Consider the following 26,864-nt stretch of genomic DNA (forward strand, 5'->3'; position numbering starts at 1 on the left):
AATCACAAAAGCCTGTAACGCAGGTATTTGTACACCAGTACTCTAATAATTAAAACGCTATGTTTAAATTGCAAGTTAAAATAACAGATGTATTACGATTAATAATAAGCAAGTCAGGAAAACATGCTAATTAGCCATAAATAGCCATATCTCAAAACGTATTGTGATATAATAGGCAACTATTACGTGAGCAGAATCCTGTTCGAGCTCTCAAGTGTGGATTAAAAAGGTTAGATACGCTTGAATGGAGTTTGAGGAATTCATTGTTTAAAGCCTGGTCAGTCGCCAGAGCAGGTTCGGACCGTTTCGTTTGCGTGATGGTGTATAGTGCACAAAGTGCAGAGTGCAGGATGTAGTGTAGACGCTTCTAGAGTATCAAGTTGTATAGCAGTTGTATAGTACAGTACAGTACATAGGCTTGTGTTGTTGCGTGGCAGACATTGTGGTTGATAAGTAGTTAACTACAGGATAGGAAGCTCATTAGGCGTTCCATGTCCATATGCAACCCTAGTTAAGGCAGTGTCAATATTGGTGTAGCTAATATAGTGTAAATAAGTTTTGCAGGGTCATTTTAGATCCTGGTCATGTAATAACGTGTACTGACAGACGTTAGTATCAATGCAGTACAAGGCAGGCAGGATAAGTCAAACAAGTTTGCCATAAATTGTTTACATTCACCGTGGCGTGACATTAAAACGTTTGTGTATATGTTGTATTTCTAGTCGAGGTCTTATACAGTTAGGCAGAAGCTAGTGTCTAGTTTTCCACCAACTCAATGTGGCGTGACATCAAAAGGTTTGTGTATAGGCTATGTTGCATTTGTAGTCGATGTCTTAGTTGAGCAGAAGCTAGGGTCTAGTATTCTGCCAACAGTACTAAAAGCAGCAGCTGGAGCGTTTATTGTGTCATAATAGGAAGCAATTTAAACGTGAGGCGGGACAATTTTATTCAAACGGTTCGTAAGAAGAAGCCGTAAAAAAAGAAATTGGCCTGAATTGTTAAATTATGGGCGGTGTAGACCTTTTCTCCCTTGAGAAAGGTTATGTTGCTTATATATTGTGTGTTACAGCGTTTGCGCTTCCATTGGCAATATAATTTAGTGCGCCAGTTCTGTTTATAATGACAGTTTTAACATTCTTTGTTTCTTATAGAGTTTATGGCTGGAAAGTAAACAGAAAACATTTAAAAAATGATAAAAATCAACACGCCGTACTGTGTGTTTGTGATGTTAGTAACAGAAATTACAACTTTTGTAAGTTTTGGCATGGTATTAGCTGCACTAAACCCGACCAAAGCTTCTATTGAAGTGTTTATAAATAGCAGCCACGTGGTAAGTTTATGACGTCATAGGGATGAGTGATTTTAAACATCGCCCGCTTAAAATCATAATAGGCATGCCTTTTAAAAGTTGTTACACTGTTAAATATTAAGAATCGGTTTGGTATCCGAAGCTCTAATGTTTAGTTTCATAATTTTCTAGATTGGTCCTTTCTATAATTGTGCGTTGTACTCAACGTTACCAATTTAGAAATTGAATAGGAAATGTTAAATAGCTGTCAGGCACATGGGCCTACTGTAGGAAGTGCCTGGGGGAATTAATGATCGGTGTGTTTCAATCTTATTCTGTTGGTCGTCTATTTTATGTAGTTTGACACCATTATATGCCAAGAAAAGTTTTTCTCGACCTTTCATTGTTCGTGGCCCTTTTTTAAGCCTTTGAACTCGGGGTTATTATTTATTGGTGTATATAGTTATATATGTGCTGCGTTACAACTGTATTCGTACACAGTAACCGATTACACCATGTTTTTCAGATCCGCTATGGTGAACCAGCAAGCGCCGCCTTCACAAAACTTATCATCACATTGTCACAAGCCATGCTTATCGTCGGTACAGTGGTCGGCTCTATAATAGTGCGATTCTTGATGGCGAAGCTTAGGTATATGTTTTTTGTTTGTGTTGACCAGACTTAATTTCAAAGACCAAGAGATAATAGAATAAGTTATAAGGATAAAAAGTAAACAAAATATCTTCTCGCAGCTAAATACATGTACGCGTATTCCGAATATACAGACTGGTAAACTTCTTTTATTCTTTGTGTTACAGTCGAAAGGAAAACATGCTGTCAGTTCACGTTGTCATGATTATATCTGCAATATGTATGGGCCCAATGCCGCCTATACTCAACTCTTACGAAATCCTCATTGTCGGCCGTTTTCTGACTGGGATTTCGCGTGGCTTGGCTTTTGCGTCCTGCCCTCTGTACATTGCGGAAACAGCTAACCGACAGACCCTTTTCCTATGGCAGAGTCCTTCCGGATGGCTTATACAACTCGGTGCTTTGCTTGGGAATGGAATCGGCCATGTAAAAGTAATGGGTGGCGAAGAACTATGGCCTTACTTTATGATTATCCCTGGACTCTTTTCAGTAGTCTATGTGGTCTGCTACTATTGGCTACCTGAGACACCACCGTATTTATTACGGCAGAAAAACAAGCCAGAAGCTCAACGGGATTCAGAGGCGTTGGCTTTGCTTACAAAACTTCGGACTGGCAGCCCGGATGTTTTAGAAAAAGAACTTCAAGCTTTAAAAGAAGAAATTGCAGCTGATGCTTCCGTTGAAAAAGCTAGTGTAGTTCAAATAGCCAAAGACCCAAAGTACCGAATGCAACTTCTTGTATGTATTATGCTTATGAGTTCTTTACAGGCAGTCGGCATCCAGCTTATTTCTCAATACACTGATGATATCTTTATAAACGCGAACATACCAAAGGAATACGCGACCTATGCTTCAATAGGTAAGTACAAAGAAAATACTATTAAACTTACAAAGAGTGTAATAAATCCTTAGGCTAGTTTGTCGGTTTGTAATATAACACCTTTCGTACATTACAGGTACCTTCGGATTTTCCCTTCTCGCTTCATTTTGTGGTACTTTCTTTCTTTTACGCGTTGGGGGCCGAACCAGTATGCTTACAGGCCTAAGCGTTAGCTCTGTAGCGTTAATAGGACTTGCAATCGCTACATTTGGTAAAGCTATTCCATCAATGGCTTACTTAAGCGTTGTTGCTACTGTCATTTATCTTGCCGGCGTAGCAATCGGTCCATCTTTAACTTTTTTCTCCCTCTCCTCCGAACTAACGACTCAAGTTGTCCGACCTTCAGCGTTATGGGTTGCAGGAATTGTGTTTTGGTGTGAAGGATCAATTGTGTCCTTCGGAGCTCCATATATGCTTCAGGCCACAGGAGGATTTACTTACCTTTTGTTCCTGGCTCTTATTTTACTTGTGGTACGTACAACTAACATATATTGTGTAGCAGTAATCCTCGTTCCCGTAACACAGTGCATGTGAAATAGTTTTATTAATTGGGCATAGCAGGCTTGATGGTGTATGATAACTTTCTGGGCAATCTATTATAATGTGCTTGTTTTAGATTGCTTTCATCTTCCGGGTCGTTCCGGACACCCGCGGGAAATCGGCCGCTGAAATCCAGCGTCAGTTAGCAAAAGACCCCGATGTCGACTCCACGCCAATGCTGGAAGTAGCGAAACAAGAGGTGTAACTCAAACACACGTGGCTTAATGTGCTTTCTTAGTGTTATAAAACACTCAGTCCTAACTCGTAAGGCATGAGTGCTTTCTGTGCTGTTGTGGAGTATAGTGAAATATAGATGCCCGAAGTTCATTCATTCGCAAGTTCATGCAAATTCCAACCAGCATTGCACTGTTAGTGTATTATTTCCTAATGGTTTATTTAAAAGCTCCATCATTTTGTCGTTATTGCTTCACTGCAAAGTTTCCCAAAATGTAGAACTGACACCAATTCGTGTCTTAAACGCACGCAAGAACTACGTCTCCGTTTAGTTGCTGTATTTCCGGTGGCATTTTCCCTTTGACATATTGCCATTAATCTAATATGGCTACGCAACCGCAAAAGTATTAATTTACGCGTGACCTGATTACAAACAATGTATACCGGTTTGCGTTACGAAGAAAAAAAATCCGAAACCACATTTGTTTTCTAAATTTAAAACCGCGCGCATCACCTAAGAGCATTTTAATGTTCTTTCCAGTTCATTAAATACTGCGGGCTTTCTTAGTAATGATGAACCGCAACTATCACTCGTGTATGTATTGCTTATAAATCAGCAAATATATTTACACTATTTTAATTGATATATATATGTACACATCAGATATTTTAATCAATTTTTAAACTTCCATTTATAGGTGTTATTTTTTAAAATTATTGCACCAAAGATTTGGGCATTTATAACCCAGCGTGTTAAGACTCACTATAGGCCATTTCAATCACCATTTTTGTTGTTTGTGCTTCAAAATTATAGCTACCATTGCATTTTATACGTAACCAAAAGTGCTAAAAGTGCGTGTTTAAAAAGGTATTCAATTTTTGTTACTTAAAACCATTTTATATATTTTCCAATTAGGTGAAAAAGGACCATTTAAATATTTTCAAAATAAAGTTTTCGAAGGCATTTAAAATGTGTTGTTGTCTTTCGCAATGAGTTACAGACACGCGTATAAGATTAGTCCCATTGGTCGTAATTCTTTCGCCCTTCTTTAAAACTTAGCATTCTTCCGAGGCGACCGAGTTGCTGTCGTCGTTCCTCGACAGCCGGTGACGTCACGGTTACGTCAGCAGCCGGTGACGTCATGGGCGTTGATTTGGTTTCGGTTTCAGTTTGGGGGTCAGGGGCGTCCTGGAACTCTGGGGGGCATATTGAACTAAAGTTGTCCAGACCTAAGTGGAATAAGCTGTATATTTGATTTCTGTTGATGCATAATATATTAAGGTGGCGTAAGATGGTGTTTATAAATTATTGGCGTCCATGTTTTCATTTTGGGGGAATATTGGGCATTAAGTGCCAACGGCATTTATCTTACCCCACAGTATACTCTATTTTCTGTAATTAAAAGTGGTTATTTTTATATACAGCCGTTGTCGAAATGAGCTTACTGTGCTGGTCTAAATCCAAAGTCCCATGGCGTTCCTCGCCGTATGACCCGCCCTTGTATAATCGAACGCCATTTCGTGTTTGTTATTCTTTAAATATTCAGCTATTTTCGGTGTTTCACTTTCACATTTGTAAATATGTATTTACCTGAAATGGTGACGTCATCTTCTGTTTGGATATCCGTTTCGTCGGGATTTTCCGCCAAAACTGAAAGAATTTTGTATTTAAATTTATGTATAGCTTAAGTCTTTAAGACATATATAGTAGATTTATTCATATAGAATACATAGCTTATAAAGAAAAACCGTAACGTTAAACTGTAACGTACCAAAATCGTCAGTGCAAATAAGGACGTATGACTATAAAAAATCTATCAAGGGTATAAGAAGTACAGTTTGGTATAAGTTCGCGCGTTTACGCACACTACAAATCAAGTTAAAATTGAACATTTTCTGTTTTGGACGATTTGTCTCGCACATGTCAACTTCCAGCCTGTATTCCTATATAATTCGAGAATTTCTACGAAATGGAGACAATTTTTTTCACCTGTGTCTCTTTGTAGTTCTGCTTCTTTATGAGCTCTTCCAGATATGGCTTGAGTCATATTTTGATACGCACCTGTCCACCAGTTAAAGTCTTGGTTATCTTCGTCTTCAGAATCGGACTCTATATTTAAAAAGTATAAAAACTTAAGTTGTAATTAAAACAATGTAACTAAAGTTGTACTAAAAAAGTAACTATAACGCTGCACTATCAGAATGGACAAATCTTTAAGATATATATACCGTGCCTACTGGGACCAACGTATTCCACTTAAAAGTTTGCATTGCATTTACTGTTAACAAATTAGTTACCGATTTATACGTTTCGACGTTGGGGTATATATATATATAGGCTTCAAATATAGTAAAGTTAAGATAATTTTTTTATTTTTTATTTTACCAACGTTTACAACTAAGCCTTTTAACCCTTTAAAAATAAATTTTAACCCTTTAAAAATATTTTTTTGGAAGGAAATACTTCATTATTATAATAGTCTTAATTGGATTGTGGTACCTACCAGATCTTCCAGTGATCTTACGCTTATGATGCTTAGTTTGTTCATCAATTGTCTCCAATGTTTTATTAATGCGGTCCATCCTAAAAAATATCAACTTTAGTCTACTACTTATGATTTAACCTACTTGTATTACTATGATTTTACTCACAAATTTGCACGTGTGAGTATGAAACAAAACACCCGTGTTATTAGGACTGTCGTTGACAAACAAGCTACTTTAATTTATCCATTATGTGAACTTCATAGCCTTAGTCAAACAATTATACTTTAACTGTCACAGCCTATTCATGTATGCTATTCACCAATTAACCCAATAGTTTCTATATAAACAGTTATATCACCTGTTAACCCAGTAATCGTACCCTCCCTCCCACTCTTCTAGTTGCTGATTTAGCTCCTTCTTCTCTTGCTCTCTCTTCTTCCTCATCTCAGTCACGAGATCATCTTTCGTCTCTTTCTTCTCGCTTTTGTTCCGGAAGTATTTTAATTTCCGACGACGCGACCACAGCACCTGTGACAGATGACATTATGAGGTCAAACTATACGTTATTAATGACGTCACATCCCAATCAAATTCGTGATTTTGTAAAATACGACTTAGGACACCTAATGCGAGTTTAAAGTATACATTGACGAAGACATCGCAATGTATACACGTGGTTATGACGTCATCATATACACCTCATCGTGACGTCGCTCACCTCCCCATAATGCACCATCAGCGATAGGAATGAGCCAATCACAAGTAAGATAAACATTCCTCCCAAATTACCGATTCCGAGTCGGTTTGATTCAATATCGAAAGATGATTCGGTGCATTCGGTCCTTTGTAAAGTAAAACAGATTGTCAAATAAGCACACACCATTGTATATCACATTGCACAATGCCGACAACTCGTATACCAAGTTTACTGTGTTGTTTGGCTTTATTTGGCGTTTGGTTTTAAATTTAGCCATAGTTTGCTTTGAAAAGCTATTAATTCTACCCTATATATGTGCGAGGCCTTTGGTATATAGGGCCTAGGGTTTAGGCCATAGTTTTAAAACAAAACACTTTTAGTCCGAAGGAATCTGTGTTACGTCAAATCATGTTGAATCAGTACATATTTAAGGGGAACTAAAGTCAAATCGTTACGAGTGCAAATGTAGGTGACGTAAACACGAAAACGGTATTTGAACAAAACAATAAGAACGGCATATTTAGCTCAGTATATATGCACCAATCTATACACCAAATTATTATATAAATTTTGAAAATATTTACTGTTTATGGTTTACCTGAAATTAAACCATTTTGATTCTAACTCGTGTAGTGTACCGTCATCGCGTAACGATGCAATGGCATCACTGAATACAGCTGTGTAGCGAGAACTGATTTGAAACGGTAGAGCATATTGGTAATCCCAGAAACCTGTAATGTAAATTTACCGATAGGAAAGTTTTAGACTAAAAAACTGCATGTTCTATTCTATATGGGTGAGGTCCTGTTAATTGGTTATGTATTTACTAGATATTGTTTAATGAATTTCTCTTGTTGAAGTATTGCGTTCTATATGTGTAAAACCCGAAGGGCATGGTACATATACTGGGGTGTATAGGCAACAGTTGGCCCATTACTCCAACACCTACACAAAGCGACAATTTCGCAAAGAGCAATGATATAAAAGCTACAAATAAATACCTTCGCCCACCCTTGAATATAAGCAGTCTTGCTGCTCTGCTTTTGCCACTTCTCTGAAAGGAGCAAGGTAGTAGAACCCGCCTTGGGAAATTCTCTCAAATATTTCAGCGGTTGTATTGAACACGTTTGCCGGGTTAGTTTTTAGATGTTGCCATACTGTAGTGAAGGGATGTGTTTCAGCATGGGGTAGAAAATACGTCATAATATGAGCATCTGCTGTAGTCCCATAGTCGTAGTGTGGCTAGAATTAAAAGTTTTGTAATGTGAAATTGCATGGTATATGACAATGGCTAGTTTACAGGTAGTAACTTTGTGAATGATTATTTAGACTATTTTAATGTATGACTGACAATTTAGACACAAGTGATCACTGGGTTGGAGCAATAGCCTTCCAGTGTCCTGCTCAACGACACATACGCCCACAATAGTATAGAAGCGTCGAGCTTTGCACCCGTACCGTCTGGGCTACAGGCTGTCGCGTTATAACCACTGAATAATATAAACTGTTCTATAAAAAAAAAAACAATCTTACTTGATCCAATAACTCTGACAGTGACGCTACTTCCTCCGAAAACTCTTGAGTTAAGAAAGCTGTTAAGTTAGCAGTATATGCTGCTATTACTAACATAGTGAAATACCACCACGTTCCAGTGATCATACGGCCTGCATATGAACGTGGTTCTATGTCAACACCTTGGTGTACAAGACCACCATATGCCATCCAAATGCTATTGCCGAACCCTGGGTAATATATACAATTAATGTGTTTTCACTTAAATACGATAATTTTTTTTATTACAGTAGGGTATAGGGTAAAATGGGACATGTTTTTATTCCATTTTCTTGTCACATTTGTGTAGTAAACAAAAAATATTTACAGAACTATATACCGTATTCTCACGATTCTAAAATAACCTTGTTAATTGTTAAAAACACGATTGGAAAATACGAGATAATAAATGCAAACATTATATTCCACAGTACTATATCATGTATCACGGCATATTAGAGATAGAAAACAAAACCTATGTTATAACCCTACAGTGAGGATTTGTATTTATGAATACATCCGTGTTTAAACAAGAATAAATGTGTTACATCTAGTATTGGGTGTTAAACGTTAAAAACGTCTTTAATTATTTTTTCACCTAGTCTATTAAATTCCTCTACCCCTACGTCATCATTCGTGTCGTCTAGCGCCATCTTGCGCCACTCAAATGGGTTGAAATGATTCACAACAGCAAGGAATATACTCACAACGATTAAAGATGCCCATAGCACAAACCAAGAATCGAACGTAAAAGGTGCAAGAAACTATAAGAAAGGGAATTGTTTAAAATTTACCATTTTTTGGTTTAAATGCAAAGTACATATAAGTAAAAATACAACTATTTCAAAAATAATATAGTTAGGGTGCTGGGGTAAGATGGTCGATTCTCCCATTCTCTTTTCTTAACCCAATTAGGTTAATAATTGGTCCGTATTGTCCCATAGCCTGCGCGCGGAAAATAACTTTTATGAATGTCATATAGTTGTAAAACGTATTTGTGTTTTATTTGAAACGTGTTCTATTTTAATCACGTCAAGTTATAATGCGGGTGTGTTAATTGCCATTGGCGCATTCGTATTTTACAATGTAAAAGGCCTGTGTCTTGCGCTGCAGTGTTGATTATTTGATTGCGTGTTTTCACGAATGTTTCAGTTTAGGAATAGCAGGTCAGTTACGCGAGCAGTCATATATGCCAAACTATCAAAGGCTACAATAGCTATTACAATATAAGATAGGTAGTTTATATAGTTCGAGATAGGCATAACTTGTAGTTGCGTGAGGTAGGGTGAGAGGTGCTTTTATTTTCTATTATCGTCCCATTTGGTAGTAAACAAAGAATATTTACAGAATTATATAACCGTAGCCTAGGACTCTATAAATTAGCATTGTTAATTGTTAAAACAAGATCAGTAAACATGGGATTCAGAACCTAACAGTATTCCATCTTACCCCACAGTACTATATCTATTATAGTAGGACACATGATTTTTTAAGACAAAATTATTGCATCGTACCTGCCATATATTAACTGGTACGTCGTTTCCAGAAGCGAGTGTTACCATGTAGTAGGACACTTGCTGAAATGCAATTGATAATTCTTCTTTACCAAGTTTGCCACCGAGAATAGGACGAGTATAAAGGACAAATTCCACCTAAAAATATGCAAAGGTAATTATATGATTATACTGTTATAGGTTTTAGAATAGTTTTTAATGCACTAGGCGCAGAGGGTGTACCCTATGCTCATTGCCGAGTTAAAACTCGATGTATCATTTTCATAGAGGCACTTTAGAAATAGGATATATCGTAGGCCGTAACCCGGCATAACTTATCCACCCGTTTGTGTATAAATAAATGTAACTTATTTATCCTCGCATGCCGGCCATCAACATTCGTTACAGCACGGGTGTTGAGTTTCGTACACCTTATGCTCACTTAGAATACGAGTTACCACATGTAACTATGTAGGTGATTATTAATATTTCCGATAAACAGACGAACTAACCACCATACCACGAATGCCTAATATACAGTCATCCTTAACGACTCAACCTGTTTGGTTTCTAGCAGTCTGTTCACTTCTGCGTCCACTTCTTTTTCATTGCCTCTGTTAGGCCCAACTTTCTCATTCCAATATAACTCGTATTTAAAGTTAAGTCGCCGAGATAAAGTTTCCAGTAGATCGATTAAAAACCCTTCATACGTAGTCTCTGACGTCAGCTCGTTGACGTGCCATTTGACCCAAGGTAGCTCCTGTGATGTCATCATTGCGTAAAAGAAATATAGTGGGGTGGGGTAAAATACGACACCTTTAGCATATAATATTCAAATATCCTGGTCGTGTTTTAAACAATCTATGGGGGTCGTGAGGATACGGGTTAAAGTTTTTTTAATGTTCTTCATTTACTACCCAATGGGCCGAGAGAATAAAATGAAAAAGTGCCCTATCTTCCCCCATCCTACTATATGTTAATTAAACAGAAAATTTAGTTGCGTAAAAGTCGAATTTTTCTCATATTTGTCTAAACAAAGTTTTTATCATCATTTTAATAGAATAATAACATACAATAACAATAATTTTTGTTTGTTTATTAAATGTTACTTACGTATACGATTCCAACTTTTAACGGATCTTCAGGAAACACAACTGCAGCTTGTACAAATGGAATGTAACCTGGTTCGAATGACTTGTCTTTCCAATAACCTTGCTGTATTAGAAAAAAAGATTTTAGTTGTTTTTACTTTAATCAAAAGTTAATTTAGAAAGTTGCATACGGGGTAACTCGTAAGCGGGAACGAGGTGTATGAAACAGAACACCCGTATTTATAACGAGAAGTAAAAAGAAAGTAAAAACGCAAAGTCATTTAACTTTGTGATACTCCTACTATATAACTGACCAGGCTCATTGTGCCTTTTTCATTCTCGAGATGGTGCTCCAAAAATTCGATTCTTGTCGGTCCGATTTCTTTCAAGCCTCGCATGTACATTTCAGTGCATGTTCCAACAGAGTAATACTGAGAATAGATGAATGAAAGTAACTTATTTATTCTATCATGGTGGGGCAATGGCAGTCGTTATAACACGGGTGTTTTGTTTCATACACCTCGTACGTTTACGAAAAATCATATGTATAACTTTGTGGGTGATGATTTTGTATCAATAGCTGACTATCTATAAGTTAATGACCGTTAAGTGTCTTGCCAATGACACATTCACCCCTAAAGGATGCAGCATCGTGCCTCGAACATGTACCCCTCGTGCCACATTACTATCATGTCCACTAGCGCCACCTACCGATCCGAGTGAGAAACTTTTTGCTCCCTGATCAATTCCGCACTGACTGTCCTCCGACAACGGAATATCGAAACAACCAATAGCAATAGCTTCGTCGCACGATCTACGGATCCGGTTGAAAGCATCTGTCGTGATTGCTGTATATATGTAAAACAAAAGTCATTTAATGACGATGACGTCATTTTAAAAGTATCATCATTCAATTTTAATAATGGCATGGTCAAAAGTGTAGTGACGTCATGGGTCAAAGTGAAATCGTTTGGTAATGATGACGTCATGCATAAAAGTGACGTTCATAAACGTTGATAACGCTATGATTAAAAGTGACATCATCTGTGTTTATGACGCTACGGCTAAAACAGTCATAAAAATACATTTTGTTAAAATTATTCGCCAATGACGAAATAATTCATGACGTCATAAAGTAACCAATGACGTCACCAGTAATAACTTCGTCCCTCGCATGGCGTTCAGAGTTCTCATACACATAGTTCCTTTCGAGAACGTCGCGAATTATTTTCGCGCTTATCACGGTCAGTCTGACACTCGATTCCAGAAAATCCTGAAGCAAAAGCGGGTGCATCTCCTGTGACGTCATAATAAAAACATTTTTTTAATATTTCATATAACAGGCTGTGGGTTTTGGTAGACCTCGACAAAGGGCATGGGGCGCATTTAAATTAGCGTTATTTTGTGAAAGGTTACAATATATAGGTTATAACGCGTCGCATGTATACAGTTTGTCAGCTCGACAGTGGGTATGTAGTCATGCAGCGTGTCTATGGCAACTATATAACGACAATTTGCTTCAACCCAGTGGTCACTAATAGGTTGTCAGATTGTCGGCCACACGTAAAAAAATAAAATAAATAAAACCCACAAAGTTACATAGGTGGTAACTCATAGGCGGGCACGAGGTGTATAAAACAGAACACCCATGTTATAACGTCTTTCGTTTTCCCAGCACGCAAGGATAAAGAAAGTTATATAACAACTTACAATGCTCGGTAACATCCAATGATTGACTTCGCTAACCATTGACAAAAACACGGCTTTTGTTAAAACAGAAGTAGCAATCTTGTAATCGCATGCCAGAATATAAGTCCTGTATCCCAGCAACCGTACAGACTATAGAAGAAAACTTGTTACATTTTTGGTAATTAGGATATTGTTATTAATTATAGCCAAGCAAATTTGTAACTATAGTGTTCAATAATAAAACCATAATAAATCAGTTGCTATAGTTTACAACTTGACTAATTTGATAATTTGACTTATAAGCGTTGAAGCGTTCATATAAGGCCGCAATCTCCTTATAATATGTTTGTGGATGTTATGTTTTTGCTGATATGCGTTTCGTTATATTATCGCATTATATTATAAGGCAAAAACGTCAGTATGCTTAAATACGTAAATGTAAACCATTTGGTCGTTTTTTTTTTGTTAATCAATACCGGTATATCTATTAAACATTAGGGGTTTTAATCGAACCTAGTAGGAACTATTGTTTTAAATAAGGACTTGTATTTAAAAATCGTTGGCTAAAGCAAAAATATATACAGCTCTTTAGTTATTTTTATACATATAGTATAGGGTGGGGGAAGGTGGGATAACTTTTCATTTCATTTTCTTGACCGATTTATTAGTAAACAAAAACATTCTAAAAATTATAAAATGATATCCTCACGACTCCCATAGATCGTTGTTAATTGTTTAAAAAACGGTCAGGAAGTTTGGATATTACGTGCTGAAGGTGTCCCATCTTCCCCACCCTACTATATACACCTTCATACCTTTAGAATTCCCCACATTTTATCTTGATCTTCTGGTATTACCCAAACCTTAAAGTTAATTCCTCTCTGTCTTGCTAAATCTAAATCTTGATATCCGAAAGCCAACTCTAAGAAGTATAAAAATATTATCATTAGTGTTGATGTATATGTGTGTTATGTGATTTATTTGTTCTGGCGTGACGGTGCAACGACTGTCGTTATAATACGGGTTTTCTGTTTCTTACACCTCATGCCCGCATACGAGTTAACAAGTATGTAACTATAATAAGTATTTATTTTGGGGTTTATATATGTTTGTAACGTATGACTGACAACTTGGACAACTAGTAAGGGACCATTCTGTTGGATTAACTACTCTTAAGTGTCTTTTACCCAATTACACATACGCCCACAGTAGTAACAGCGTCGAGCCTCGAACCCTTAACTCTAGAATACAACTTTCCCACGGCGCATGTGCATATAATGTATTATTATAATTATGTAATCACCTCGACTTTCATCGTAAAATACAGCGGCAGTTTTCCATCGATACTGTTCTATAGCATCGTACATAGCTCCCATAACGTCGAAGTGTGATGGGTACATATACATCAGAAAATTGTCGCCCGGTTCGCAGTGCTGAAATGACGTCATGATTACGTCACGGGGTCACACAAACTACTTTACGTAGGTGCTAATACAATAAAGTGAACTCTAGTCCCTGTGCTGTGCCACAAGACCTTAAATGTACAGAATAACTTGGGGTACTTACAAAACGCATATTTTAGGACCACACTGTAAGTATAGATAATATTGTACCAGAACTAGGACTCGAACCCGGTGTATTTTGCCAATACAGTACTGTACGTACCTGTCGAACCATCCCAATAAAGAATACAGTAACAGCTTGCTTTAGTTCCACCATCGCTGTACAATTTATGAACTTAGCAAGTATGAAAAGACTGGATACTTTTTCGGCCGTGATAGTTTCTAGGAGGTCACAATAAAATAGTCTTTTCATTTACTCATCTTAAATAAACTTTTACAGTGTTTGGGGAAAGATGGCACTTTTCATTATATTTTCCCGACCCAAAAACCTATAAAGAATTACGAAACTGTATCTTTACAACTCCCATAGACCGTTGTTAATTGTTTAAAACACGAGAATATTTGGATAATATGTGCTAAAGCTGTCCCATCTTCCCCCACTCTACTATCTCAATAACTAAATCCACTGTAAGGACTTACCAACTATATTTGTCATATTATTCTGATAAAACTCCGTATGTAATACATGTAGATTTGTATCTGCAATCGCTTTTCTGAAACTTGGCAATGAATCAGCGTAATAGTCATCGTATATTACTGCTGTCTGTATAATGATCTTGCTGCTTGCTTGGCCAAGTAGTAGACACAAGAAAAACATAGGCAGCGGCTTGGATATCATCTTGATGTTGAACCGGAAATTTTATTGGATAATCTAGCATTAAAAGTAAGTTAAAGATCCGCGTTCATTACCCACAAAGTTACACACGTAATAACTTGTAACCGGGCACGAGGCGTATGAAACAGAACACCTTTGTTACATAACGACTGCCATTACCCCGCCATGCAAGGTAAATGAATTACATTTGTTCATTCGTTTAAAATTAAATGATAGCGACAAAAGTCTACGTTCTGTTAATACTCTAATGATCTGTCTTCTATCTAACAGTTTACCTGAAAAACGGTGGTAATTCTAGAGCTGATACAAGCACACAGCATCGACTTAGCGGTAGGCGTGTTTTTATCAGACAAAGGCCCTTATCAGATATACACCGGCTTGAATGCATAAAACCAGATCATTTGTATTAGTTTAATAAATTAGGTAAACCCCAGTATTTCTCTGGCCTGCCCTGACGCACACCTCACCCTAATATAAGGCCTATACATTTGTACAATGCGATATTAACGGATGAGTGAAAGTAAAAAGAAGTAACCATTTTTTTACATCGTTTCCTACGATATTTCCCTTCTTATTTACATTAAATTGCTAAATTTAGTAGAAAATATGAGTTTCTAAGCAATGTTAACATTTAATAAAGCTAAACAGCACATACTTTTTCCTACGTAAACATAATTGCCTTCTATCGGTGTAAAACACTAATTCCTCCCCGTAAGAAATGCCTCCCGCCCTATTTTTTAACAAATCGGCGGCATGAGGGCGGTAGTGCACTGTCTAGGAATTTTATTTCAGGGACCTTTAGAATTGGGTGTATATGTTGTTACTTCGTCGGCTGTTTTATTTGGTTTTTAGTCTTATAAAATGTTTTAAAATCATTCTGAAATTCGCCTTTAAGGTTAAAACGTGCATTTGTTACCAAAATAAGTAAAGTTTAATGGTTTTGAGGAAAAAAATTGAGTAACAGAAAAATTTACTACTGCAGTACTTACCACAATCAAAAATTGTTGAAAATTTGTTTTAAAAGATCAGACGTTTTTGTCCATGTATTCATAATACAGTTTAGGATTATATAATTACATGTTTACTGCTATGGTTTCCACCCTACCTATAATATGTTCCTAAAAGCTCATGTCGAAAAGTTGAGTACATTTTATAACAACAAATTAGTATGTTTGATAACAAGATGAGATCAGTGTATTTTTTTAATACTTTTTAATTTATTAAAAAGACAGGCCTTTGTACTGAAAATTAACTTAATGATGTGCGAAAAGTGCAATATTACCAAAATCAGTTAATACAGAATATGAAATTTAGGTTTAAATTGCATAACCATCCCGCATGTAAAGCTTATATAATATATATATATTGTTTTAGTGTTTCTTTTAAAATAGGATTGGATTTTACATTTCTTCTAAACTGATATTCTAAACTAGTGATTTGCTAATAACTAAATAAAGTCACTTTTAAAAGTTTTGGACATACAATGTTTTACTTTTAATATATTTTGGTAACGTATATGTTTCACTTAAATTTATTAAATGTGATAAATATAATTGCAATAGGCTATGCCTATGTTTTGCAGTTCTAAACTGTTGTTCTAATTCAATGATTTATGTCAATAAAAGTCACTTAAAATGTTCATGCTTGCACATACAATGTTTCCGTATTTTCAGTTTTTTGTAACTACAGTTTAATTCAAAATTTTTTAAATTGGCATATGCCATAATAACACTTATATATATATAAGCATTAATCAATGTCAGTTTAGCTGCATAAAACACAGGTTTTCTGGTTTAAAAAGTTTAAATAAAAACACGACCGCCTTTTTTTCCAACTTCTGACATCGCTGAAAATGGTTTTAGTTTTTAAACCAAAAGTTTGAACTAAAAATTGTGTTTTGCGTTTAAGCTGTCATGCTGTATTAAATATGGGTTTAATTATGCTAAGAAAATTGGGTTGTATATGTCAAAACATATTACATCAAATCATTCATATCTATATTTAGTGGTCTATTTAGACTACTTTTCATGATGCTTATTCAATTGTATTATACAGTAGCAAAACAACTTGAAAATGTTATTAGTTATCGTAGTATAACATTGTACATTGCTGTTTTATAAAGGAAGTTATTATATACCATGCTACGTAACCAAAATGATTTATTTCATTGGCTTCCTGTCTAAAACCTCATACGTTAGGTATTTGTATATATACATATATATATATATGTGTGTGTGTGTGTGTATAGCGGAACATACAGGTTAAAATAAGTGATGTTACACATAATTTGGTTCAGCAGTTTAATATGTAATAAAATACAGTCAGGATCTGGAGCTACAAAATACCTAACAGCTAACAGACGAAAATCAAGTCTAGCAGATTGTTTTATATAAGAGATAAATATATATACATATAATATGTTATATTTTGCTTAAATAGCATTGCCAATCTCTTTTTCAAATACAAACTGTTAGATTCAATAATTTAATTTGTGTGTTGTAGTCTACAGCTAGTTTTTTTTTTATTTTAACATATCATTTAGGTCTATACATGTTTTAGTATGTTTTCAGCTTTAAGATTTTCTTCCACTGTTAACTATATATATACAGTTTACTGTATGTGTAAGTTATAGATATAATGAAATAATAGTTGGCACTGTATGAGTATACCTAGACTCTGGAAGCTATTTTGACCAGCAAGTCACGAAGCAAGAGGCTTTAAGGAAATGTAGCTTACGCATGTGTTGGTTCCTGTGTTTGGGCACCGGACACGCGCACGCACATACACGCACAAAACATACGCGTTCACGCGCGCACACTGGAACACTAGTAATGTCTTCAGAATGTCAGAAAATACACTCATGTGAGACCTTTAGTTATTTTGATAAATCTGTAATCTAATATGTTTGTTTATTGTTTAACCTTATATGCTATATTTTAATGTCTCATAACTTGGTTTTATAAAGCTATTTCTAATATAACTTTCTATAATTCGATTGTAACATAGGTTTTGCACAGTTTTGTATTTGTTTTAAAGCTGAAACCATTGTGTAAAAGAAGCATATATTTATGTATTTGTTTAGCTAGTTATTTTATCAAGGCAGTCTTTTATGAACTTACATGTTCTGTTGTAAACTTAGTAATATTATACAGTGTGACTTGGTGTACCCCTATAGGCCATCCTATAGGCCATACACCAGCTTATTTATAGTTAAAGTTATTTCAGAAAATCTTAAGTGACATTGTTAAAATAGAGTTACACCCATAGTTGTTAAACATAGGGAACCTCATTAATTAATATGGGGAATACAATGTACTTTGGCTCTGCTTGTTTGTATAGACACCTAGCAGCAAGAAAAATCTGTTAAACTAAGCTGCTAAAACATATGGTTTTGCGCCTGTTTAAAAGTCGGGGTAACATGGAACCCAGACACCCCTAAAGTTCTGCCTACGCTGTAACTCATACATTGTGTTTAAATATGAATGACGCTGTGACTGTGATCGGAAACTACTGGTTAGATCATATATATATAGTGAGTCATATGCATAGACTGTGGGCAAGCCAGCCTAAAAAATTGAGGTTTTGTTGACATTTTCACAGCTAGGACAAAATGAGCTTGAATGTATATATATAAAAATTTAGGATTTTAACATGTTTGTTTCATTAGGACTTAGGTATTATAACTTTACTGCTAAATTTTACAGACTTAGCTACTTCTATTTGACTTATTATATGCTCTATTTCAGATTTTGGCTTATGTAAATACTGATTAACTTTATATATATATATATAACTTGAGCATTGAATAGTTGCTGTTTAAAAAGATCCTGAATTTTTCTAAAGTTATATTGCCAAAATATTGAATTCCGATTTTTCTGTCGGGCTCGTGCATGGGGACCTACAGTGGACTAACATGATTGGGGAGTAGAAAACTTTACACGAATAGTTGTGAAAATGTCTCTATGCAGCACGGACCCAGAGTTCGTGTTCGCACTTCGGACCAAAGGAGACAACCGTACAGAGAGGGTAAGAAACAAAGTTAACTTTTAACACACTGTAATTTTTGACATACAAAACTACCATCAGCCTTGAATTTCTTAATTTAATACCAAATTTATGCAACAGTGTTTTAGAACCAAGGCATTACTCATAAAAATTGACTCGGAAAATGCACACTCATTGTATACACCTACATAACATTGTGCTATTTCCTTTATTACATAAATCATACACACAGGAGTTAAATGTCATTTATTCTCGTCTCAATCGAATGGAAATCCTCTCAAGTATGAGGGAACAAAGTCTCCGCGGTATTTGTACCTTGGTCCGATACGAAAAACATGACGCAAATGAAATTCTATACAGGTTTGTATAGATTAAGTGTGATTTTGACCATAGGCGCCAAACCTGGGTGGGCAGGGTAGGCAGGCCAACCCTCGAATTTTCTGTCCTGTTTGAATCAGTAAACAGTGGTAACATTTTGGCATCTTTTGGAGGATTTTTAGCTATCCTTGCCTCCCCTGCATTTTAAAAAGTTTGGCACCTATTGCATAGGTATAAATTTTTTTAAATTCATTGTAAAATCTGTTGTGACGTCGATAAAATACTGTTACACTTAAGCGTTTTATTTATCAAACATGGGAATCTCATTAAATAACGTGTTAAGTTAGGGTGGCATGTCATCCCAGGCACCCCTAAAATTACGCCTATTATAGTGTGAGAATCTTACATGCTAGCCTTTTCAGCTGTTACATTATTTACACAGCTGTTAAAATGCTGCTGTACTGTGAATCTGTAGCATGGCCCATGACCATAAGTTAAACCATTTTGTTAAATGTCCAAATCATAAGTTAAATAAAAATTAAAATGGAATAGTATAACATTATGAATATTTCTGTATTGTTTTCCTTTTGGGCTGTCTATTAGTGTTAAAAAAATTAATTTAAACATAAGTTTTACCCACAAGAATATGTTTTTAACTATGTATATATATTTATAAGAATAAATTTTAATTTGAAAACGCAAAACATTTTATTTGTTTAAATTACTTTTAAAAACGTAAACATTTTGCAGTTTTAAATCGCAAAACATTTTAATAAAGAAATACAATTTATGTATTTTTTCCCTAACGTATTTCTTCTGGCACTTCTTAAATTTGGCTCATAGTAAATTCCATTGGCACCACTTCATTGACCATTCTACACTTCCTTTGCCCCCAGTTATATTGCATTGTTGATGTAATAATTGTAATTATTACAGGAAAGATGATGCGTGCAGATGTTGGTACATTCTCATGTCTGGATCAGTCTTTATACAAGGGTCTATGTTTCTACCACATGCGTGGTGAGATACATATTATTTTAGACATTTGTTTAATTGTTTTTAAGTGTACGCTTAATTTGTGTGGAGGAAATTATATTTAGATTTCAACTGTATATAGGTGTCAGTTTTTTTTTAATTTTTAAAGAAATTTAAAGTGATATTTTTGATTTCATTACACTCATTGTTGTCAAACATTGGAAACCTCATTATTTAATTATTGTAGTGCATGCAATATACTTTGGATCTGCTTGTTTTTATAGTCACCCAACAGCAGGGTAAAATCTGGGGTGACATTGCTAAAATACAGTTATAGTTGTCAAACATAGGGATCCTCATTTAATTAATGTAGCGCATGCAATATACTTTGGCTCTGTATGTTTTTATAGACACCCAACAGCAGAGTAAAATTTAATTTTTATTTAAAACTGTAGTGCCAAAAGGCCCAAAACATTAATAGTCAAAGGTGGCAGTTTGCTTTGTAAACTATTATTAGTTAAAACGTTACATTTTTAGTCTGTTAAATTTGGCTTTAATTATATATGCGCTATGTGAATTGATTATATAATATATTTCTTATAACAGGCTATTGTAAATTGTATTAATATTAATTTTAACTAACTGTCTATAGAGACACGCAGTCAAAAGTAATCTGAGAGACAAATATTCCCTATGGGCTAAATAGTCACTTAGTTTCGTAATAAAGTTCATGAGAATATTATCAAAAACTTGTTTTTAAACTTACATACTGTAGCTAACTATTGTGAGTGACAGTTTTATATGCTAGCAATTATACATGCACTTTTGAAAGTGCATTATTGATGTAGTTAAAACGCCAAGCAGAAAATTTACAATATAGCGTGCTGTTGTTATAGCTTCGAATGCCTTCTATGCCTTATATTATTTGTTTTAACAGTTGTGTTATATTTACTTTTGAGCTTTGTGTATATATAGTTTAATTCTGGTACATATTAATCATGCTCTGTTATTTGAACAAGGCTATTTGTATTTACTATTTTGGAGTCTTTACTTTTGTATAAGTGTCTTGCATAGGCGTCGTTTTTTTATCTTCTATTTTATAGGTTATTTTATAATAGCTTAAAAATATATATATAAATACACATATTGCTTTTTAAATTGTAACCACCTAATTTCAAAAACTATGTCCTAGTCTTATAGTCTTGGACTGAATTATGTGTTTTACAATACAACTCCAAAGCTGCATAACGCATATAGGCCTATTATGTGTGTGTCAGTGTGTGGGTTCGTTCCTGCACTGGCAGTGTCTATATTTATCAAGTACCGGATCTGTATCTGTGTACTTTGAGTCGGTGGAGTCTTCCGCTTTACCACCGTGGCTGGCTGATGTCTTGTAAACCCTCAATTCCTATTTCCGTGTCAAGACGGTTGATAAGGCATACCACGTCTACGTGAGCGGCGTATTAACATACTGTATTAGATTCTTAGTCCGTGAGACTCTATACTACAGACGAATTTGTATTTAACTAAGCCATTTGATATTTCCTTGTGAAAAAGTTACTTTATTTGTTGCGAAATTGGAATATCGTTAGGACGTAATTGTAAGCGCCGTATTAACATACTGCGTTAGATTCTTGGTCCATAACTTATACAAAAGCCTACCTAATAGTTAAATACATTTTTTACATACAGTTAAACCAGTTACTGTATTTGTTTATAAAAAGCATCCTTTTTGGTAGTTAATGTCTGGTTTTCGGTAGTTAGGCTATGTTTAGCTTTTTAAATGTCAAAATATATTTATTGCATTAAATTCCCTCTTTACCAAGCGTTAATACATCGTTTCCTTGAGTTTAACACCATAATCTTACAGAACACCTTAAACTGGACTTTTGGCATTTTTATAACACTGTTGTAAACCGTTGTGTGGTCTGAAAAACCGAGAATTCCAAGCGTTTTAATCTGAATTCCAACAGTGTCTCCCCCGCTGGGGATTTGCTTTTTTCGTTTAACCATGGTTTTACTTAGCATAGAGTAGGGTAGATTAAAATCGGACATGTTTTCATTCGAGTTTCTCTTTTAATTCGGTAATAAACAAGGGCTATTTACAGAATTATATAATCGTAGCCCCACGTTTCTTAAAAAGCGTTCATAATTGTCCAAAAAATCACCAGAAAATATAGAATTTAAGCTTTAACAGTATTCCATTTTACCCCACCCTACTATATTTACTCTCTTATGGTTACCTAATATACCAGATCTAACTAGAAAAAACTGGATTTTCTCCTTTATATAACCGCGTATTACATAAATGGAATTCCAACCACGATTAATCGACTTCCCAATTGAAAACCAATACCACACGCGTTGGTCCAAATACGCTGCATTTATTGTTACATTTATCGTCGCAATTAATTAAACAGCGCGGTTAACCCTACCCTAAACCGACCCTAAGTGTTATGGCATTTTAAATAATAAAACTGTGTCATTCAAGTACATTGCGTACAAACCGCCTATAAATAATGGTTTATATCGTTTAGCGTAGATATCTACTTAAGGGCCCTTGTCAATTTCAATGTATCATAGCATAGTATTAAACCTATTGCTTTCAAAGGCGTATATGAGGATTAATTTATCAGAAACTGTAATAGCAATGCCCGCAATAGGGTTTTAAACCCTTTTAAGCTACAGGATATACTGCATCGTATTCTCAGTATAGGAAACAATTGATTTACTTTTGTTCGTTTGGTTGATGTGTGTTATGCAGCTGTAACTTGTAGTAAGCCATTTTAAAGCATTTCCCGCCTTGGTAAATGCATTACAGCCAGTGTAAAACTTTTGCTTTTAAAATAGTGGCAGTTGGAATAGTTTTTTTTTTTCAATGCAAAGCCAATTAGTAAAGCATGTTAGACAAAACAGTTACGTTAGAAATGATTTGAAGTTTAGTTCTTTTATTTTTTACAAACTTAAAAGTACTGCAGTGAGATAGGTTTTCGGTAATGCAAATTTTTGCTAAAGCAAGGTAAAACTGGTTTGAATACAAAAATAAGAAAAGTTGTGCAGTGAGATACCGTCTTCGCCAAGGCATTTACTTAAAAATACTGTATTAAATGTAAAAAACTAAAAATAAAAGTATTAAAGTTATGATACGTATTTTGTAATGCAAATTACTTTTACCGTCTAAATGTAAGTATAACTGTTTTAAATGCAAAAACAAAATAGTAAATTACGATACATTTTGTCAATGCAAAAGCGCGCGTATCAAATAACGTCTCCAAGCCTTTAGTTTGCCAATATAAGCGTACATACTTGTGTGTACTTATGCAACTTTATCAGTGACTCTAGTTACATATTTACTATGCAGAGATAACGAGCTCAGTTTCCGTCCAATTTGTTATAGAGAGGTTAACTGAAGTGTTTATGCTTTTGGCTGTGGAATTTTATCTCAACACATTAATTCAAAACAGTTTAGATAAAAATATTGCTTAGGCAGTTGCAGTTTCTATTCTATATGGGTGAGGTCATGCAGCGTAGCGGGCATTGGGACCTGGGATTTAGACCAGAGTTGACCTATTGCTGCGTTTAGACAGTTTACACTGTAATTGTAAACTCTGTTATTAAGCGTAGTTTATGCTGCCTTGTATATAGTAGTAATATAAACAGTTGTATAATAGATCGTTTTCTCCTAACTGGGTTTTGTTGCGTAAATTTAGTCCTGATCTAGCACTCATATTGCTCGACGATTCTCGCGAATTTTGTAGCACTTGTGTTGTGTTTAAGTTGTGTACCCTATGCTTATTTAGTTTACGTACGATATTACACGTTGTAACTGTGATTGTTGTTTAATTTTTTATATAGTCAGTAAAATAGTAAAAAACGTCGGTAAAGTGTAATGCAATATAGCCGACAATTTTGCTTGCAAAAGTTATAAATATATTAGCCCAGCAAAAACAGTTTTTTTCTTAAAAAAAAACGGCTTTAATCTAACTAAGCCACATAATAGTCATATCGAAATGCGTTTATAATGTGAGAAATTTCTGCATACATAATACGCGTCGTTCTTCTCAGTAAGACGGATGTGCTATACTACATGTTTAATTTAAAGCCGTGCGTCTTATGCATGCTACAATGAATATTTCAGTGTGGGGATAAAATAAAACGGTGGTTTCTAAAACCAACAGAAACATTTTCATCGGGTAAAAGAGATATTTCGACAGAATGTGCTCAGTCTACCACGGATGGCCAATAAATAAACATTATATTAGGTGGTTGGGGTAAGACGGTCCATGTTTTCATTCCATTTTATCGTGTTATAGTTATAGTAGGTGGGGGTAAGATGGTTCATGTTTTTATTCTCTTTTATCGTCCCATTTCGTACTGGTAGTAAACGAAGAATATTGACAAAATTTTATAACCGTATTCCCACGACTCGAAAAGAGCGTTGTTAATTGTTAAAAAATGATTAGAAAATTTGGGATATTATGTGCTAATCGTATCCACCGTAACCCACATTACCACAGTACTCTATCATATGGATATATATATATATGATGTTACGTATTTGTCACGCAAAGAGTGTTGCAGTTAACTTGCATAATAACTTTGCAATTGTTTTTCTTATAACTCTCTTGTGTATTCGCTTTATTTCAAAATTAATTTATTTAGAAAGTAATAACGCCTAATAAATAGCACGCAATTAGTTAAATTAGTATATTAACAACAACTAAATTGATTGTGTTTACAATACATTACTTGTATTACTCTTTGCCTGTAAAATGATTAACACTTCTAATCATATAGTGGGGTGGGGGAAAGTAGGACACCTTTTTATTCTATTTTCGCGTCCTATTTAGTAGTAAACAAAGAGCATTTAAAGAATTCTAAAACCTTATTCTCACGAAATCCATAGACTGTTGTTAATTGTTTAAAACACGATCGGGATATTTGAATATCAATATGTGTTAAAGGTGTCCCATCTTCTCCCACCCTAGTATTGTTATGTCTGCTATTTAGTTATTACCGTCCTTATCTTACAATGCATCCCTAAAAGGCGATATACAAAACCATATGTAAACGCGCTTTTCTATAAACGCTATTTGACCGTTGCGTCATAATATGCACTATGACGTCATTTAGATACCGAAATAAAAACGAAAACCATATTTAGATTTTTGCAGTTTTACTATCTTACGGGCTCTACTCTATTTTAGGCTCCAAGTTCAAGGTCCCTGCCGGGCCTCTCTGTAGAACGCCACCCATATAAAATAGTATATAGGTCAGAATATACAACGTATGTGTATAGTGTATATACTAACTACCCGTATAATACTACCCCGCTAGAATAAAGACGTGAAAAATTAGTATCTGATTAATATCATGTTTTCTTTTGTTTCCGTCCCATACGTATTTATTACAACTATGACGTACACGCGTGCAACAATTACGTTTTCTTTATAATCAATTTCAAAAGCAAGAAGTTTAACCTATACTGCTACGTGCATTTCAGTTTTCGTTTTTCGGTGTTAAATTTACTATCTAGAAAGACTATACTAGTATAGATATATAGTTATTTTTGCTAGACAAAATATCTTGCTGTTTTGAACAGTTTTGCTAAAATTTAGTTATATTTTTGCTACTAGGCGTATAGATGTGTAGTTTAATCGTTGTTATATTAACGTTAAGTTAGTTGTTATACTTTTACAGTGCTTGTTATATTACAACGTTCGCTACACAATGTGAGCATATTTAGGTTTCGGAAATTGCAATAGCTGTTGTCATATTTAGAAAGATATCCGTATTTGTCAATCTATCGTTTCAATGTTGTTGTCCACTTTACCGCACATAAGCGTGTACTTATTGTGTCAATAGCACTTAAACCGCGTTTACAAGATCGGTGTTTTACATAGCATTTATACGGCCGCGTTTAATAGTAGGGTGGGTAAAAATGGGAAACTATACTTTTAGCACAGAATATCCCATATTTCCTGATCGTGTTTTGAACAATTAATAACACTTTTTGTCGCGAGTACACGGTTATTTAGTTGTTTGAATGATATGCTTATAATGTTTGTAAAGTTTAACATATTTTTGTTTATTCTGTTTCACTATTAAGTTCATATTTATTCTATATTATGTCTTGGGTCCTACGGCGAAATACGCAATGCTACTTAGAATTAAGCCAGATTTGGCATGTGTTTCCAGAAAACAGTTTTAATTTTAACACGTCTATTATGTTTTCAGTGTAAGAATGTTATGTTGAATTATATAGTAAAGCGGCTAAAGCCCCTTGTAGTTTAAATCGAGTCGCGTCGCAGCCTAGTCACGTATAGAGACTTAAACGTCACGTTTTCTTGACCGATCTTATGCAATATTAACGTTCTCTGTGCATATATTTACTTTATTGTGGCGTCTTTTGTCTGGTTCTTTGCGTTTTTCAATATTATTTTAAATTTGCAATAATACTTGTGTAAATAAAATTTTGCGGTATGCCAGACTAAACATCGGATTTTAGTAAAATGTACCACCGTGGGATAAGATGCCATCTGATAGATGGGAAACTGTCAGTATCTAAATCTCCTGGTCGTGTTCTTAACAATTAACCACGCTCTTTTAAAGTCGCGAGACCACGGTTATATAATTCTGTGAATATTCTTTGTTTACTATTAATTGAGACGATAAAAAAGAATAAAGTCATTTCCCATCTTACCCCACCCTACTATACTACTCACGTAGTAATTTAAGTCTAGCCAAATTGCAGACTAAATACATTGGATTTCCGTTTCCGTAGCAA

General features: G+C 35.0%; 3 protein-coding genes across 8 annotated transcripts in view; 2 read left to right on the forward strand and 1 right to left on the reverse strand.

The window, feature by feature from the left end:
- Positions 1-341: 341 nt before the first annotated feature.
- LOC149734828 (solute carrier family 2, facilitated glucose transporter member 5-like) lies at positions 342-4,504 on the forward strand. 2 transcript variants are annotated; one of them, XM_089880025.1, is made up of 5 exons: positions 342-1,330; positions 1,815-1,939; positions 2,107-2,798; positions 2,896-3,290; positions 3,436-4,504. In XM_089880025.1, the coding sequence occupies exons 1-5, from the start codon at positions 1,190-1,192 to the stop codon at positions 3,562-3,564; spliced, it is 1,482 nt and encodes a 493-aa protein (XP_089736151.1). In that variant the 5' UTR covers positions 342-1,189; the 3' UTR covers positions 3,565-4,504. The 2 variants fall into 2 exon arrangements, with proteins under 2 accessions (XP_089736151.1, XP_089736152.1); XM_089880026.1 differs by lacking the exon at positions 342-1,330 and adding an exon at positions 1,434-1,605.
- LOC149734829 (glutamate receptor ionotropic, kainate 2-like) lies at positions 4,119-14,862 on the reverse strand. Its single transcript, XM_089880021.1, has 21 exons — positions 14,584-14,862; positions 14,207-14,325; positions 13,845-13,974; positions 13,357-13,463; positions 12,563-12,691; positions 12,005-12,149; positions 11,564-11,700; positions 11,167-11,283; positions 10,875-10,976; positions 10,321-10,521; positions 9,783-9,920; positions 8,867-9,032; positions 8,251-8,459; positions 7,719-7,959; positions 7,316-7,448; positions 6,739-6,862; positions 6,379-6,548; positions 6,038-6,117; positions 5,524-5,643; positions 5,125-5,184; positions 4,119-4,763 (listed from the first exon to the last, which is right to left on the reverse strand). The coding sequence occupies exons 1-21, from the start codon at positions 14,780-14,782 to the stop codon at positions 4,549-4,551; spliced, it is 3,042 nt and encodes a 1,013-aa protein (XP_089736147.1). The 5' UTR covers positions 14,783-14,862; the 3' UTR covers positions 4,119-4,548.
- A 3,645-nt stretch (positions 14,863-18,507) lies between these two features.
- LOC149734830 (rap guanine nucleotide exchange factor 6-like) overlaps positions 18,508-26,864 on the forward strand; it is a 44,377-nt gene continuing 36,020 nt past the window's right edge. For 4 of the 5 annotated variants that reach the window (XM_089880333.1, XM_089880332.1, XM_089880334.1 and 1 more), the window contains exons 1-3: positions 18,509-18,805; positions 19,017-19,144; positions 20,039-20,122. In XM_089880333.1, the coding sequence (XP_089736459.1) occupies positions 18,734-18,805; positions 19,017-19,144; positions 20,039-20,122 (284 nt within the window). In that variant the 5' untranslated portion in view covers positions 18,509-18,733. Of the gene's footprint in view, positions 18,806-19,016; positions 19,145-20,038; positions 20,123-26,864 lie in introns of all 5 variants that reach the window. The other variant, XM_089880331.1, reaches the window with a different exon arrangement.

Source organism: Ciona robusta, chromosome 6 (genome assembly GCF_009617815.1).
Source record: "Ciona robusta chromosome 6, ASM961781v2".
Classification (NCBI taxonomy): domain Eukaryota; kingdom Metazoa; phylum Chordata; class Ascidiacea; order Phlebobranchia; family Cionidae; genus Ciona; species Ciona robusta.

Excerpts from the sequence above, each read along its gene's own strand:
- LOC149734829 (XM_089880021.1), bottom strand. The coding sequence starts at position 14,782 with ATGATATCCAAGCCGCTGCCTATGTTTTTCTTGTGTCTACTACTTGGC. Across the intron at positions 14,326-14,583 it reads TAATATGACAAATATAGTTG|AAACTATCACGGCCGAAAAA; the intron begins GTAAGTCCTTAC and ends GTGACCTCCTAG. Across the intron at positions 13,975-14,206 it reads TTATTGGGATGGTTCGACAG|CACTGCGAACCGGGCGACAA; the intron begins GTACGTACAGTA and ends ACGTCATTTCAG.
- LOC149734828 (XM_089880025.1), top strand. The coding sequence starts at position 1,190 with ATGATAAAAATCAACACGCCGTACTGTGTGTTTGTGATGTTAGTAACA. Across the intron at positions 2,799-2,895 it reads CGCGACCTATGCTTCAATAG|GTACCTTCGGATTTTCCCTT; the intron begins GTAAGTACAAAG and ends CGTACATTACAG. Across the intron at positions 3,291-3,435 it reads TGGCTCTTATTTTACTTGTG|ATTGCTTTCATCTTCCGGGT; the intron begins GTACGTACAACT and ends TGCTTGTTTTAG.